The sequence below is a fragment of the Psammomys obesus genome, unplaced genomic scaffold (assembly GCF_907164565.1).
Source record: "Psammomys obesus unplaced genomic scaffold, mPsaObe1.curated_primary_1811, whole genome shotgun sequence".
In the NCBI taxonomy this organism is placed as follows: domain Eukaryota; kingdom Metazoa; phylum Chordata; class Mammalia; order Rodentia; family Muridae; genus Psammomys; species Psammomys obesus.
The window spans coordinates 385,860-400,772 of NW_026585687.1; the positions used below are offsets into that span (position 1 = coordinate 385,860).

Below are 14,913 nucleotides of genomic sequence, written 5' to 3' on the forward strand. Positions count from 1 at the left end.
TGTCTTAAGTTGACTAGCTCAAAGTTAGGGGAGAGGGACCTACCCTATATTTCCATAAATGGATGTATCTGAGGCTATGGTCAGGGATCCCATCTCAGGCACCAAAGCAAGGATTCTTTTCATCATGTGTGCCTCTCCACCCTGCCCATCCTCTCATGTATATGTGTGTGTGTGTGTGTGTGTTTGTGTGTGTGTGTGTTTACTGTTGCTCCATGCTGTATCTGCCTTTTAATTCTTTAATTTGGTGGAGAAAATGAACATCATCAAGACCTCAATACAGTAACCATACCACTCCTCCAGCTGTTCCATCCACAACACACACAACCTATCTCAGAGTGTGGCTCCACTTCACACCTGCCACTGTCCTGGAATACGGTACTCAAGAAATAAGGATCTCAAGAAAGACTGAGGAGGAGGCGTGTACTGGGTAGTTTCTTGTTGACCTGACACAGACCAGGGTCATCTGGGGGAAGGGAGCCTCGATTGAGAAGATGACCCCATCAGATTGGCCCGTAGGCAAATCTCTGGAGCATCTTCTTTATTAATGATTGATGTGGTAGAACACTGTGGATGGTGCTTGCTACCCCTGGAACAGGTGGGATGTCCCAGCCCACTGGGCTATAGCACCTCTGGGCAAAAGAGCAAGTTGGGCAAGCCATGGGGAGGGAGCAACACAGTAAGAAACATTTCTCTGTGGTCTCTGCTTCAGTTCCTCCTCCAGGCTCCTGCCTTGAGCTTCTGCCCTGACTTCCCTTCATGATGGACTATATTCTATAAGGTAAAATAAACCCTTTTCTTTCCAAGTTGGTTTTAGTCAACATTTCACAACGCCAACAGAAAAGCAAACTTGAATAGAAACTTGTACCAGCACAGCGATTGCTGTGACAGACTTGCTCATGTTTTGGGATGGATTGTGGTGGAGTGCAGAGCTTTGGGCTAGGAAAGCTGTTGAGTGGTCATTGCTTAACGGGCTGTCCTGTAGGACCTTGGAAGGGTAATGCAGATGATGAAGGCCTGGCTTGTGAAGTTTCAGAGGGAAGTTTGAAAGTACCTTAAATGGATTAAATAAACCCTAATCTCTGGTGCAGCTAGTTTTTAACTTTACACAGGCTAAGGCCATCCTCACCTGAGACAATACCTCCATCAGTTGCTTATAGGGCAAGTCTGTAGGGCATTTTCTTGCTTAACAATTGTTCTGGGAGGGACCAGCCCATTGTGGACTGTGCCTCCCCTGGCCAGGAAGTCCTGAGTTGAATAAGAAAGCAGACTGAACAAGCCAGGGGGAGCAGGCCAGCAAGCAGCACCCCTCCAAGGCTTCTGCTTCAGCTCCTGCCTCCAGATTTTTGCCTTAAATCTTATTGTGGCTTCTCTCAGTGAAGGAGTGACCCAAGAATTTTAAGTTGAAATACTTTTCTCCTCAAGTTGCTTTTAGTCACAGTGTTTTATTACAACAATAGAAACCCTAAAAAACTCCATAAGTGTTGCTTATCAATAAAAAAAAAGAGAGAGAGAGAGAACCCAGAAGGACTGCAGAAATACTTATGGAAAGCAAGCAGTTAATGTGGGTGAGTTCACTATGCCTGCTTGATTTTAACTGTCACTAACAGCACCTTCTGTATGCCAGAAGGCCAAGAGGATAAGCCTTCTGGGCTTGGCACACTACTAGGAATCCAATGAGCTGTGAAGTCTGTTGGGAGGAAGAATCATGCTCTTCAAGGAAGATCTCAGTAACTGTTACAACTTGAGAAGGCCCAGGACTTGAGCCAGAGGCAATATGGGTTGTCTCCCACACAGCCCAGTGAAAGGAAGAGAAGGGAAAAGGCCTTTCCCCACCCACGTGTGTGTGTGTGTGTGTGTGTGTGTGTGTGTGTACATATACAGATATACATGGATTAGAGCACAGACATTTTCTTAGCTTTTCATTCTAGCTGTGGTAGAGCCTAGACACCAACATTTGAAAATAATAATTTCTTTAATCTTATTTTATGCACATTGGTGCAATTGTGTCAGACACCCCAGAACTGAACACTTACAGACAGTTGTGAGCTGCCATGTAGGTGCTGGGAATTGAACCAGCACCCTGGAAGAGCAGTCAGTGCTCTTAACCAGTCAGCCATCTCTCCAGCTCCACACCAGCATTTTTAAGGTTTTCCAGCAATGATGCAACATTCGGGTATCCTGTGGGCCTTTAGTATACTATAGAAGTGTGCATTCTCTCATTATACATCCCTCTTGATCTTCATCCTACCTCCAACCTTCTCCGATCTACTGCAGCCTACCCTCTATGCTCCAGGAGTGGTGCGAGGAAATCTAACAGCCAGTGCAGGTCCGTGGAGAAAGAAATACAGTCAGAGTGATGTCTTGGCACCTTTAGAAGGTGTAGAGGTCTGTTATAAAACCCAGTGAGTGGAAGAGTATAGAGACAACCCCATTCCCAATATTAACTAGGTCCCAGACATTTTTCTTCACAGTTCCAACCCAGGTAAGAGAGAACTTAGGTACCAGTATTTTCTAGGCCCTCCAACCACAACGAACATTCAGGACATAACAGAGATGTGATCTTTTTCTATTCCTTACCATCCTAGGACCCCAATGCTCCCCTTCCCCTAGCCACATCTTCCCATCTCTCTCCTCCCCATCCCACTCTCTCTTTGTGTTCCTCAAGTACTACTTCAAAATCAAATGTTAAGATAAGTTCAGGTTAGGTTAGGTGCATTTATTTCATTTAGTTGGCTTTCGTTCTATTTGTTTTGCTTTGGTTCTGTTTGGTTTGGAAAGACAGTCAACATCCCCAATACAGTTTTAAGATTTTTGTTGTTGTTGTTTTTATAAGACAGGGTTTCTCTGTGAAGCCCTGGCTATCCTGGATTCACTTTGTAGACCAGGGTGGCTTCGAACTCACAGAGATCTGCCTGCTTCTGCTTCCCAGAGTACTGGGATTACAAGCATGTGCCACCATACCCGGCTCAGTTTTAAGATCTTTATAAGGAAGAGAGGTCTAGTACTTGACCCAATGGAAGAAGGACTATAGACCCAAACCTCCACACAATCCCGACAGCAACAACAATATCATATTTCCTTAGTGCTTCCAATCTAGCTGAGGGAGAATAAGTACCAGTGTTTTCTGGGTCCTCCAATGAATGTGAGCCTTTGGAGTACTTTAGAGACCTGACATTCTCTATTCCATACACCCCAGCTGGCCCCATCACACACACTTGAGTTCCCCCTTCCCCACCACTTCCCCCTCACCCCACCTTCTGTTTTCTCCAAGTACCACGTGTCAACATAATGGTCTGTGCCATAAGGTTAGGAGAGTCAAGGTCCTCAGTGAAGTCTTAGTATTTTTATAAGGTAAAAACCTGACCCAGTGAAGGACCAGTCCCTCTCTTCCCTAATACTAACTAGATCACAGACATTTGTTGAGGGAGAATCTAATAGCCAAGAGTTTCTAGATGTTCCAGTGAGGATCGGATTTTAAGATACTAAAGAGGTCTAGTCACAAGTAGCAAGCCATTGCCCAGCTGCTTCAGGAAAACCACTCTCTTGTCCCTGTGGTGCCCGGTGAGGATGATCAGGACGGTCCCAGGAGGGATGCTGGCACGCAGCTTTCGCACATGCTGACTAAAGGGCTTTTTGCCATGGCTCAACAGCTTCCGAGGCACATCTTCAGTAGGATAATACCTAGGCATTTTTTTTTTCGAAGAGTCACCACCAAGCTACCACCAGTCTTGTCACCACCAACTGGTTTTGTGACAGTAGCAAGGGCCTTCTCCTTTTTCTTCTTCTTTTCAACCTTGGACTACTTGTGACTGGACCTCTTGCTCTCAACAGAGTTCCTCTGCACAGAACACACCAGAAGTTTGCCACCTCTACAGAAGTTGGTATCAGCAAGGTTAAAATCCCCAAACACCTGACTGATGCTTACTTCAAGAACAAGCAGTAGCAAAAGCCCAGGTACCAGGAGGGCAAGATATTTAACACAGAGAAGAAGAAATACGAGATTACAGAGCAGCGCAAGGCTGATCAGAAAACTGGACTAGTAGATTTTGCCAAAGACCAAAACTGATCCTCAGCTGCAGGGCTACCCTCCATGTTAGTTCTCCCTGACAAATGGGATGTAGCCTCACAAACTGGTGTTCCAAATTGCTAACAACCTAATTAAACAACTTCATTCGTTAAAAACCAAACAAACAGAAAGATACGAGACAGATGTGGCTTTCTCTCTCCTTAAATTCCCAACCTCCCCATACTAACCTCCCCCTGCACTCCTCTCCCTGAAACCAGATGGCCCAGGGTCCACTTTCAGGACTTCCCAAAGACAGCTGAGTAATCTAAAGGTCTGCAGAGGTCTCTGGGAAGGAGAATCATCCCCCATAGTAAGGTCTTGCCACCTTTACAACGTTAACTACCTGACCGATACAAGGAAAAGCAAGGAAACAACTGCCACTTGCAAAATAGTAACTACAAGGCAGAATGGTAGTACATCAATGACAATACTCGGGGAGGCCAGAAGCTGGTGGATGAATATCTATGAGTTTGGGCTAACCTAATCTATATAATGAATTCAGGTCAAGTGGGGCCTCATACTGAGACTGTCTCAAGAAAATGCTGTCTAGAGCCAGACGTTTTTTAGTGCTTCTAGAGTAGCTGAAAGAAAATCTATGTGTTAGAGTTTTTGTTTGTTTGTTTGGGTTTTTGTTTTTATTTTATTTTTTTGTTTTTGTTTTGTTTTTTTGAGACAGGGTTTCCCTGTGTACCGTTGGCTGTCCTGGACTCACTTTGTAGACCAGGCTGGCCTCAAACTCACAGAGATCTGCCTGTCTCTGCCTCCTGAGTGCTGGGAGTGCTGGGAATGCTGGGGTTACAGTCATGTGTCACTGGGCACGTCTGACGGTCCTTTATGACGGTCACACTGCCTCCCTCAGTACACCGGCTCACTTTCTGGTCCCCCCCAGACCTGGGCACCACCAAGCATCGCACCGCACCCTGCCATCCGCTCCCCTTCCGCGCTCCGCAAGAACTGCTGGGAAATCTGATGATCAACGCATTTCGGCTGAAAACATCCAGCCAAATTCTTCAGTGAGGTCTTGCTGGCTTTGTAAGGTAGGGCGGCGGGGGTGGGGGGGGATGTTTTCAATATTTAATGTACTAAAAGGAAGAACCTAGGACAGCCTGCCTCCAAGCTTTAGCCACATCAGTCATTTTGTGCTGCTTCCAAGGGAGCAGAGTTTCCCTAGCAAGCATGGGTAGGATTCTAAGCCCTTTTATGGGGAAGCACGTTTAGGGGTAGGTACCACCCAGGGGCAGCATCCTGTACTTCCTGCCCTACCTTTCCACCCATCACCCCTAAACATCTTACTCCCTCGCACCATACAACAGCACAGCAGCTCCCGCCACCAGCCCCACCGTTGAGGAGCTCATTCTACCCTCGCGCCCTCTACCCGTAGGAACCACCCACACAGTATGTTCTGTTCTGTTGGGAACACTAACATTCTGTGCTGGTTCGTTGATAAGGAAGGTCAACCTCCATGGTGTGGTCCCGCGGCCTTTGTAAGGTAGGGAGTTCCGGTGTCTGACACGATGAAAGGAGGGGTGTAAGAGTGCCACCTACATACACCATAGCCCTCAGATGTTTCCACCCCAGCTGAGAAAGAACCCAGCCGCTATTTTTTTTCCTCTATTTTTTTACCCTCAGAGGGTAGGGTGTAGGATACCACAGACACGCAACATTATCTCATCTTATACGCCCCCCCACCCCCACCCCAAGAACTCCCTACCTGTTCCCAGCCTATTTCATCGCCTCCGGGCCTCACCTCCCACATACTGATTCGCAGCCGGCATATTGTCCCAACACCACTGCCAATGGATCCCACGCAACCTCCTCTTCTATACAAGAAGTGCTGGTTAAACAAACAAACAAACAAACAAACAAAAATGTAGGTAAGGGTCAATTGGGAAGGACCAGCATTAAGTTGGGATGTCTGGTACCTGATCCAGTAAAAGGAAGCCGTATAGGACCTACCACCTCACCCCAACACTAACTAGATCACGGAGGTTTTTCTTAATTCCTCCACCTTAGCTGAAGGGAAACTTTAATGTCAGTGTTTTCTAAGACCTCGGCGGAGGATAAGCTTTTAAGGTACTACAGAGGTGTGTCCTTCTCTGGTTCTACCCATTCCCAACACTCTGGGCTCTCTCTGGACCCCGCCCCCTTAACATGACCCCTCCCTAGCCCCACCCTCTGCTTCATCACAAACACATTTGACACCCTGTGGCTGTGTGATGAAAGCTTGAAGCTCTGGCAGAGACCATCAGGCCTTCACTCATAGCTAGCACCCACCACGACTGGAGGGTCAGCTCCTCTAACAGGTCTCCTCCCTGTCCTGTTCCCAAATATAGGAGCTTAATCCTACAGAGATGTCTGAAAAACAGGAGCCTCAGAAGTCTGACACGGAGTGCACTGCCGTGGAACTTCAAGAGTATGAAGATGAAGAACACTGGCTTTTCAAAGGTAAAGACCTCCTTTTTTAAGGTTACTGAAAGGAGGAACATGACTCTTGGCATGAGTTCAGGGACACTTTTTTTCAAATTCCCCAGAAACAAAGGGGAAAACATCTCATACATCCCCAGGTTTTTCATTTCCCATGCCACCTCTCTCCTGGTTTTTAAGTAATATCATCCTAGGATCCTCAATTTTCTCTAAAACTGCCAAACTAAATCAAAAATTCTCTTTAACTGGAGGCAATCAGAATGATGACTAACACAAACTTTGACGAATGAACTAACTTATCGAATACTGAACTGTGTGGTGACTGGTGGAAAGAATCGTTGGTGCAGATGAGCGTGTTCTGGTATGAGCCTGTAGTTTCTGTCCCGTTTCTACTTTCTCCTTTAATGTGGGTGATCTGGTATTGCTCCCAGATCAAATTGAAGGACACGCTCAACAACAACAAAAGTCCTATAAACTGAGACATTTAACAGATTCTTTTGATTTACATTTTTACCGTAAGAAAGCGAGCAGGAAGCCCGGTGATAGCAGAGCATGGCTTTGAATCTCAGCACTCAGGAGGCAGAGGCAGGCAGATCTCTGTGAGTCTGAGGCTAGCTTGGTCTACATAGAGATCTCCATGCCTGCTACAGCCATACGGTAAGACCCTGCCTCGGAGTAGCTAACCTTCCCAAATAACAGCCTCAGTTGCCACAGGTATGCACATTCTTGCCCCTGTACCTCCTAGAACATGCAATGATGAATGTGAAGATGGCTTTCAAGTGCTTTGACTTCTAATGCATTAAATATGAGGGTTTTGAGGGGGGGAGGTTTGCATTTGATTCTGTATATGTTTTAAACCTCATTTTGCCATTTTTTCTTGTTTCTTTCAGTTTTGGGAATCAAGCCTAGGCCTTCCTCAGCAGTGGGCAAGTATTCCATTTTGAAATCCACTCCTAACTCCACCCTGGGATTTTTGGTTGTTGTTTTGTTGTTCTGTTGTTGGGTTTTTTTTTTTTTTTTTTTTTTTTGGTTTTGTTTTGCTTTGCTTTATGTTTTCCTAGTGTAGGCCTTTAAAAAAATTTTAAGCCTTCGTAGGAACAAACTCCAGCAGGTCTTTTCCATTAGCTCTCACAAAAGTACTTCTCTGGGTGGAGTGGGCAAGACCTTCAGATGAACTCAGTTACCTTTCTGCATCTTCCTTTTTCAGCTCATTTCACTTCATTTGTGTCAAGAAAATAACTTGATTCCTAAAGTGTTAAATATGCTCAATACCCACAGTAATTTAGGGGCAAAGGAATTTTTGCAAGTTTGCTTATATACAGCCAAAAGAATAAATGAAAACAATTTTCTTAGTATATATGAATAGAAAATTTAAATCACTAAAAAAAGTAGTAAAGGACAACTTTTTAAAATATTTTTTCCTCTTATGTCCTTGTTAGTTTTAACAGGTCCAATAGTATTACCACAAATCCCAATTCCAAAATTGGTCATTATTGCTGCTTCTCCTTCAACTATTCCATAGGCTGTTAACAAAATCTCAGTTGTATTTAGCTTTAGCAATATCATTCTGCATGTTAAGGTCTCCTGGCCCCAGCAGGTCAAGCCCAAGAGACCTTCTAACCCCACTTCTTCTCCTTCCTACCTCCCTTTGATTTATTTTCACATTTTATTTTTCATGATTACAGGCAATAACACCGATAAGAAAGAAGATGAATCACTAGGGTAAGTCATCCAACATTTTATTCACATTAACAATGGTCACCTTTGTGCTGGCAGCTGATTTCAACCCAAGTGAACAAAGAGTACATCCTAGACTACCTTGCTACCTGATTTTATAAACAGAACATAAATGAACACTTCCATGAGACATTTTAAAGCAGTAGCTAGGAATCTGTCATATATTTTTTCCCCCCAAGGCCTTTGGTATTTTCACTGATTGATACTGCTAACTGGATATGTCTTTTTTTTTTTTTTTTTTTTTTTAATGTGCAACTGAAGTAAGACAGAAATGTTTTCTTTGGATATGGTGTTCTGAAGCCCTTGTTATGAGCCCAGTGGATAGCAATTTCTCTTCTGTACTCAGTTTTCAGTGGGACTCTTTCCAAGGCCAGGCACATTCTAGCTGCTAGATCAACTGATGATGAATAAGGCACAATGGCTCAGGGAACCAATAACTGAATTCCTAGAAACTCAAAGAGAAAACAGTAGATGATTCGAGCAGACGGTGGGAACATAAGCACAGCCACACCTGCTTGCAGAATCATGGTCTAGATTGCCTAGAAAAGCCCACCTTCTCTGTTTTGGATGGTCTAGGGTCAAAATCTCAACATAGTTAAAACAGTGACCACTGACAAATCTGTTTCTATTAGGAATGAGGGGGATCAAAATTAGGCCAGTAATTGTGACCTGTACCAAAAATAAGAACTAACTGGATAAAATTCCAAAACTGAAGCTTTTTAAAGTAAAGTGTTTGGGAAGCAAATTACATATATCAAGTGAGTCAGTTATTAAACTAGAAAAATAAAGTACAGTCAAAACAAATTCAACTCAGTATTTCAGTTGGTCTAGGTGACACCCTTCAGCTCTTTTTAAAAAAGATTTATTTCTTTTATTTATTCGGTATAAAATATTGTGTCTGCATGTACAACTTCCCACCAGAAGAAAGCACCATATTTCATTGTAGATACTTGTGAACCACCATGTGGTTGCTGGGAATTGAACTCAGGATCTCTAGAAAAACAGCCAATGCTCTTAACCATTGAGCCATCTCTCCAGCCCCATCGTTCGTTCCCTTCAGTTTTTATATTCTGTTCAATGCACTTTCTGAATTCAATCATGATTATTCAAGCATTTAGTTTTAGCCTCTGGTTGTACTTCAAGTGACTGACTAGCACGTGGGTTTCTGAATTGCATGTAATCTGATGTCGAGGAAATAACTTTCCAGTGTGTTAATTATCATGACACTTTTCTCTAGTCATGCTGAATTTCTTCGCCTGCAAGATATTCTCCAAGAGAACAAAGTCAGCATCGCTGCTGAGAGCAACACTTGCCAACCTGTAAGTAAGACAAGGGAAACAGAAATACAAGAAGATGTGGGAACCTGAAAAACACATCAAATGTCAAGGGTGGATGGACTCTAAACATGATAGAATAGATATGGTCTTAGGATAATGATGTCTGCTGAAAGCTAACACACTAAGAATATATTTAACTGATGATAGTTTTTTTTTTTCTCCCGTAAATTCTTCTGTTAGAGCTTTATAAAGGGGATAGATGGGTGCACGAACAGATAATTACTTAAAGAGTGTCTTCTTTCTTTCTTTCTTTTTCTTTTTCTTTCTTTTTTGTTCTTTCCCTACCTGTTGGTAGAAATACTTTTAGAAGCAAGAGTAGAAGAAAACAAATATGCCCATGTAATTTACCCTTTTGAAAACCAGGCCCTAAATATGTTCACATGTCTCCAAACTGTTTAGAAATCGATCACACGGATGATCATGTGGTCTAGTAAGCCATACTATGCTTGAATTACTTGGAGAATTGCAGTATGAGATTACATGGTACTTCCCAAGGAAAGCTGTTAGATCCTTGAGTAGCTCAACAATTGCAGAATGTTTTACTTATGCTTAGTAGAGAGCTGTCTTGCTATACTTTTAAACCATTCATTTGAATTTAGCTCCTCTGAACCGTTAATTAGTACAACAAATCTAATATTGCTTCCATGAAATAGGCCTTCAAACTTTTAAAGATCCATTTTTAAATTTTTTTTTACAATTTCATTATATATAATCTATTTTATTTTTAATGATGTGTATGCATGTATTTGTGATAGGTGCACCTGAGCTCAGGTGTCCACAGAGGCCAAAGGCATAGGGCATTGGCTCTTCCTGTAGCTGGAGTTGCAAGTGATCATGAGCCAGCTAATGTAGGTGCTGATATCAGACTTTGGTCCTCTAGAAAAGGAACAGCATTCTTAACCACTGGGGCCATCTCTCTAGCCCCAAGCCTCACTATTATATTAGCCCTAAATCTTCTGGGATTGGTCTCACCACCACAAGTCCTTTATATGATTTGATTTAGAGCTCCTTCACCATTCCAGTTCTCTAAATACATATCAGATTTTTTGGATTTTTTTTTTTAATTCTTCTCTCATACATCTGGATCTCCGTTTTTCTTTCCCTTCACTCCTCCCAGCTCTCCCCACAGATTTATTTGGAAAAATTTCAAGGGGGGCTTTCTAAAATGAATGCAATATGGGCTGGAGAGGTAGCGCAGCACTTAAAGAGTTCTCACTGCTAGTCCAGAGGCCTTGAGTTCAAGTCCCAGCACTCCCCTTGTAACGCTTACAAGCACTTGTAACTTGTAACTCAGAGAATCTCATCATTGGCCCCTGAAGGCACTATCACTTATGTATACACTCATACAGTTACAAATAAATCTTTAAAAATTATATATATATATATATATATATTATATATAATTATACGTATTTATTTATTCTCTCTGTGTTTGTGTGTGTATATTTGGGTATTTTGCTTGGAAGTACGAGGACAACTTAAAGATGTAAGTCCTTGCACCATGTACTCCTCAGGGATCAAACTCAGGCTGTTAGGCTTAGTCTTGGTGGAATGTTCCTGAGTCGTATTGCTGGCTCCACATATCTTGCTCTTTTTTCCATGGTTTTTGAGGATCAAACATAGGTTGCCAGGCTTACATGGCTAGCACCTTTAGCCACTAAGACATCTCCTTGGCCTTCAACATGTTATGTATTTTATGTTCCATGTAAGAGGGTAAATCTAATATAGTAAGACCAAAAAAAAAAAAATCTTGTCAGTTTTGAATGGGCCCAATTTTAAAATATGAAATTTAATAGAAATATACATGTTTAGTATAAAATAGTTATATACATGAATGGTTATACATTCTTTTTCTTAAATACCCTAAGGATTTTCCTGGGTAATACACAACCTGAATACACTGTAAAGCATGATTGCACCTTGCTGTGTTTCATCCAGCTTCTAGAACACTGTATAATTTTATTACCAGTTTCTAAAAATGTAGGTCTGTGAAATGGTTTTTCAGCCCATAAAAAACTTTTAAGAAGCCAGGTGTGGTGTCTTGAATATGTGATTCCAGCATTCCTATGGTGAGATAGGAGGCAGAGACAGTTGTCTGGAAGCTTGTAGGCCAGCTAGCCTGCAGTATGCAGCATGGAAGAAGCAAGAGCTGTCCCAAACAAGATAGAAGGTGAAAGCCAACTATTGAAACTTGCCTTCTGACCCTCCACACATGTGCTTCTCTCTCTCTTTAATTTTTTGACACAAGGTCTCACTGTGCAGCCCTGGTTGTACCAGAACTCACTATGGTAGACCAGACTGGCTTTGAACTCACAGAAATCTGCTTGCCTCTGCCTCCTGAAGGCTGGGATTAAAAGCTGGCTTTGAGCTCTCAGTCCTGTCTCTACCTCACCAGTGCTGGGACTGCAGGTGTGCATCAGCACATTCCAATTTCCTTTGGGGGTTTTGAAAGAAAGAAAATAAATGTCAGTAGTTATAAAAGTCAATTGAGGATTATAGTCCGCAATCAACGCCACTACAATATTCTAGAACCAACTCAAGTTTCTTCTGAGTGTCTGGTACTTTCATTAAGGTGACCAATCTACCGTTACTTGATCAATCTACCAAAGCCTATTTTCTCAAAAGTTATCAAGATATTTACCTTGATGTGGGAGAGAGACAGCAGTCTAGTTATAAGGTACAACTGCTTACTAAGCTTTGTCTCAACTATATTTTCATAAGTTAAGAGTGTCAACTCTAGGACTAACGTTAGGACAGAAGTCTTCTTTTGGCAGCCAAAAGTTCTGTCTATTTCATTTTGACTTTCCCCTGTGTCTTTATCACTCTATAGGGATATGTTGAAGATGATAATGAGACCAACCACAGTGACAGTGATGTTGACGACAATGTGAATGTGATCATCGGGAATATTAACACCAACCCCTCCAAGTATATGTATGTAACCTTAAGTGTCCTTGGGTTGTGGGGCATCCAGAGAGAAGAAGTACAATAGGAGTGATCTCTCTAGTAACTGTACTTAATCTTATCCTTGGTGTCAGCTGAAAAGAAATGTAGGAAGATGATGACACCTTTAGTGATAACTGTCCCACACACCAGTTTGTAATATGCTGTCACTGCTTTATAGAGGACTTTGTTTTCACTCCCTCTGTTTTATGTGTACCTTTTCGCACAGATGATTTTGGTATGAAATTATTTAGGATTTTGCTTTTGTGAGCATGGCTCTCTTTTTTTTTTTTTTTTTTTTTTTGTAGGAGATCAGAGTTCAAAGGGTAAAAGAGACTGAGCTAGGGGCAGATGGCAGCGGAGAAGAACTCCCCTTCTTGGTGCACTTAGGGGAAGGGGATAGGGGAAAAGAGGGAGGGAGGATGGGACCAAGAAAAGTTAAGGGAGGGGGGCTACAATCGATACAATATAAGGTGAAGAAATTGTTAAAAAATAAAAAATAATAATTTACAAAGAAGTAAAGAGGGAAAGAGATTTTCTATTTCTACTAATGCAGCTTCTCTTGAGTGCAAGCAGTGTTCTCGAGAAGTTTCATGCTCTGTTCTTTTAGTACGGCTATTTTGCCAAGTGCTAGCAGAAGTACAATTTGATGCTTGCCTTTTTTCTATTAAAATAGAGAACTAGTCAGTTAAGATCGTGCACACCTCTAATCCCACCCAGCACCTGGGAGGCAGAAGCAGGAGAATCTCTGAGTTCTAGGCCAACGTGTTCAACGTAGTGGCTTCCGCTTGCCTCTGCCTGCCAGAGTGCTGGTGGAATTGGCCTTGAGCTCAAAATCAGTCCTGCCTCCGCCTCACCAGCTCTGGGATGGTAGATGTACACTGCCACACTCAGCTTTCTTTTGGAGAGCTATGGAGAGCCTAATCTACATAGTGGCTTCCAAGCCAGTTAGACCTACATATAAAAGCCTGTCTCAAAGATGGTAGAGGTAGATATAGCCTGCTTTTTGCATGGCTAAATGTCCTAATTTTGTGCAATTCCCCACTTCCACCCCTTTTCTTTCTTCTTTTTTTTTTCACTATTTGATAAGATAGAAGTAGCTCTAATAAAATTCTTTTCTATTTTAATTTTAATTTTTATATTAATTACAGTTTATTTATTTTATATCCCAGCTGTAGCTCCCTCCCTCATTCCCTCCCAATTCTGCTTTTCCTCCCTCATCTCCTCTGGTACCCCTCTCCAAGGCCACTGATAAGGGAGGTCCTCTTCCCCTTCCATCTGACCCTAGTGTGTCAGGTCTCATCAAGACTGGCTGCACTGTCTTCCTCTGTGGCCTGGTAAGGCTTGTTCCCCCCTCAGGAAGAAGTGATCAAAGAGCCAGCCACCGAGTTCATGTCAGAGACAGTCCCTGTTCCCATTACTAGGGAAGACACTTGCACACTGAGCTACCATGGGCTACAGGGGTTCTAGGTAATCTCCATGCATGGTCCTTGGTTGGAGTATCAATCTCAGAAAAGACCCCTGTGCCCACATTTTTTGGTTCTGTTGCTCTCCTTGTGGAGCTCCTGTCCTCTCCAGGTCTTTTTATCTCCCCCTTCTTTCATAGGATTCCCTGAGGTTATGAACTTCAGCATCTGCTTTGATATACTGCTAGGTAGAGTCTTTCAGAGGCCCTCTGTGGTAGGCTCCTGTCCTGTTTCCTGTTCTAATAAAACTCTTCTCAAAACTGCTACTTTTTCTTTGGTCTTTTCTGTTTATCATTGATAAGAAGATACCTTATCACTGAAGTGAAAATGTAAAATTCACATCCCCATTCTTTTTAGTAAGAAAACATTTTTTAGTTCAAATATGAATGGGTCGTATTTTCACATGTGTGCATAAATGACTTTTCTGTCTAAATTGTTGTTGTCAGCCAATTGACAATTGATTACACTAATCTCTGTATTCTAGGGAGATGCTCACTAATCGCAACTTGAAAGCTGACCGTAACCTGGAAGCGTCTTCATCAGGTATCTTTCCTGCCCTTTAGATTGTTATTGAAGTCATACATTGCAGCCTGGCATACATACAGGGAAAACATTCATACTCATAAAAATAAAATTAAGGAGTAAAAAAAATTAAAGGCATTATAAGCCAGGTGTCGTGGTGCACACCTGTAAGCCCAGCGCTCCAGCACCCAGATAAGCAGGCAGGTATCTGTGAGTTCTAGAAGAGCTAGGGCTACATAGTGAGACCCTACCAAACAAACAGATAAACAAATAAAGCTCTTAGTTGCATTCACCTGTAATCTCAGCGCAAAGGGAGGCAGAGGCAGGAGGATCTCTGAGTTCAAGGTCAGCCTGGCCTGCAAAGCAAAACAAAGCCCGGACAGCCAAGCCGACACAGAGAAACCCTGTCCCAAAAAAA

The 14,913-nt window shown here is 42.6% G+C and overlaps 1 protein-coding gene across 1 annotated transcript; it reads left to right on the forward strand.

The window, feature by feature from the left end:
• Positions 1 to 6,417: 6,417 nt before the first annotated feature.
• On the forward strand, positions 6,418 to 14,536 carry LOC129665426 (testis-specific protein TSX-like). The gene is made up of 6 exons (XM_055592067.1): positions 6,418 to 6,511; positions 7,381 to 7,416; positions 8,176 to 8,212; positions 9,465 to 9,546; positions 12,395 to 12,498; positions 14,458 to 14,536. Exons 1-6 carry the CDS (start codon positions 6,418 to 6,420, stop codon positions 14,534 to 14,536), a joined length of 432 nt encoding a protein of 143 aa, XP_055448042.1.
• Positions 14,537 to 14,913: the final 377 nt, after the last annotated feature.

Excerpts from the sequence above, each read along its gene's own strand:
- LOC129665426 (XM_055592067.1), top strand. The coding sequence starts at position 6,418 with ATGTCTGAAAAACAGGAGCCTCAGAAGTCTGACACGGAGTGCACTGCC. Across the intron at positions 6,512-7,380 it reads AGAACACTGGCTTTTCAAAG|TTTTGGGAATCAAGCCTAGG; the intron begins GTAAAGACCTCC and ends TGTTTCTTTCAG. Across the intron at positions 8,213-9,464 it reads AAAGAAGATGAATCACTAGG|TCATGCTGAATTTCTTCGCC; the intron begins GTAAGTCATCCA and ends ACTTTTCTCTAG.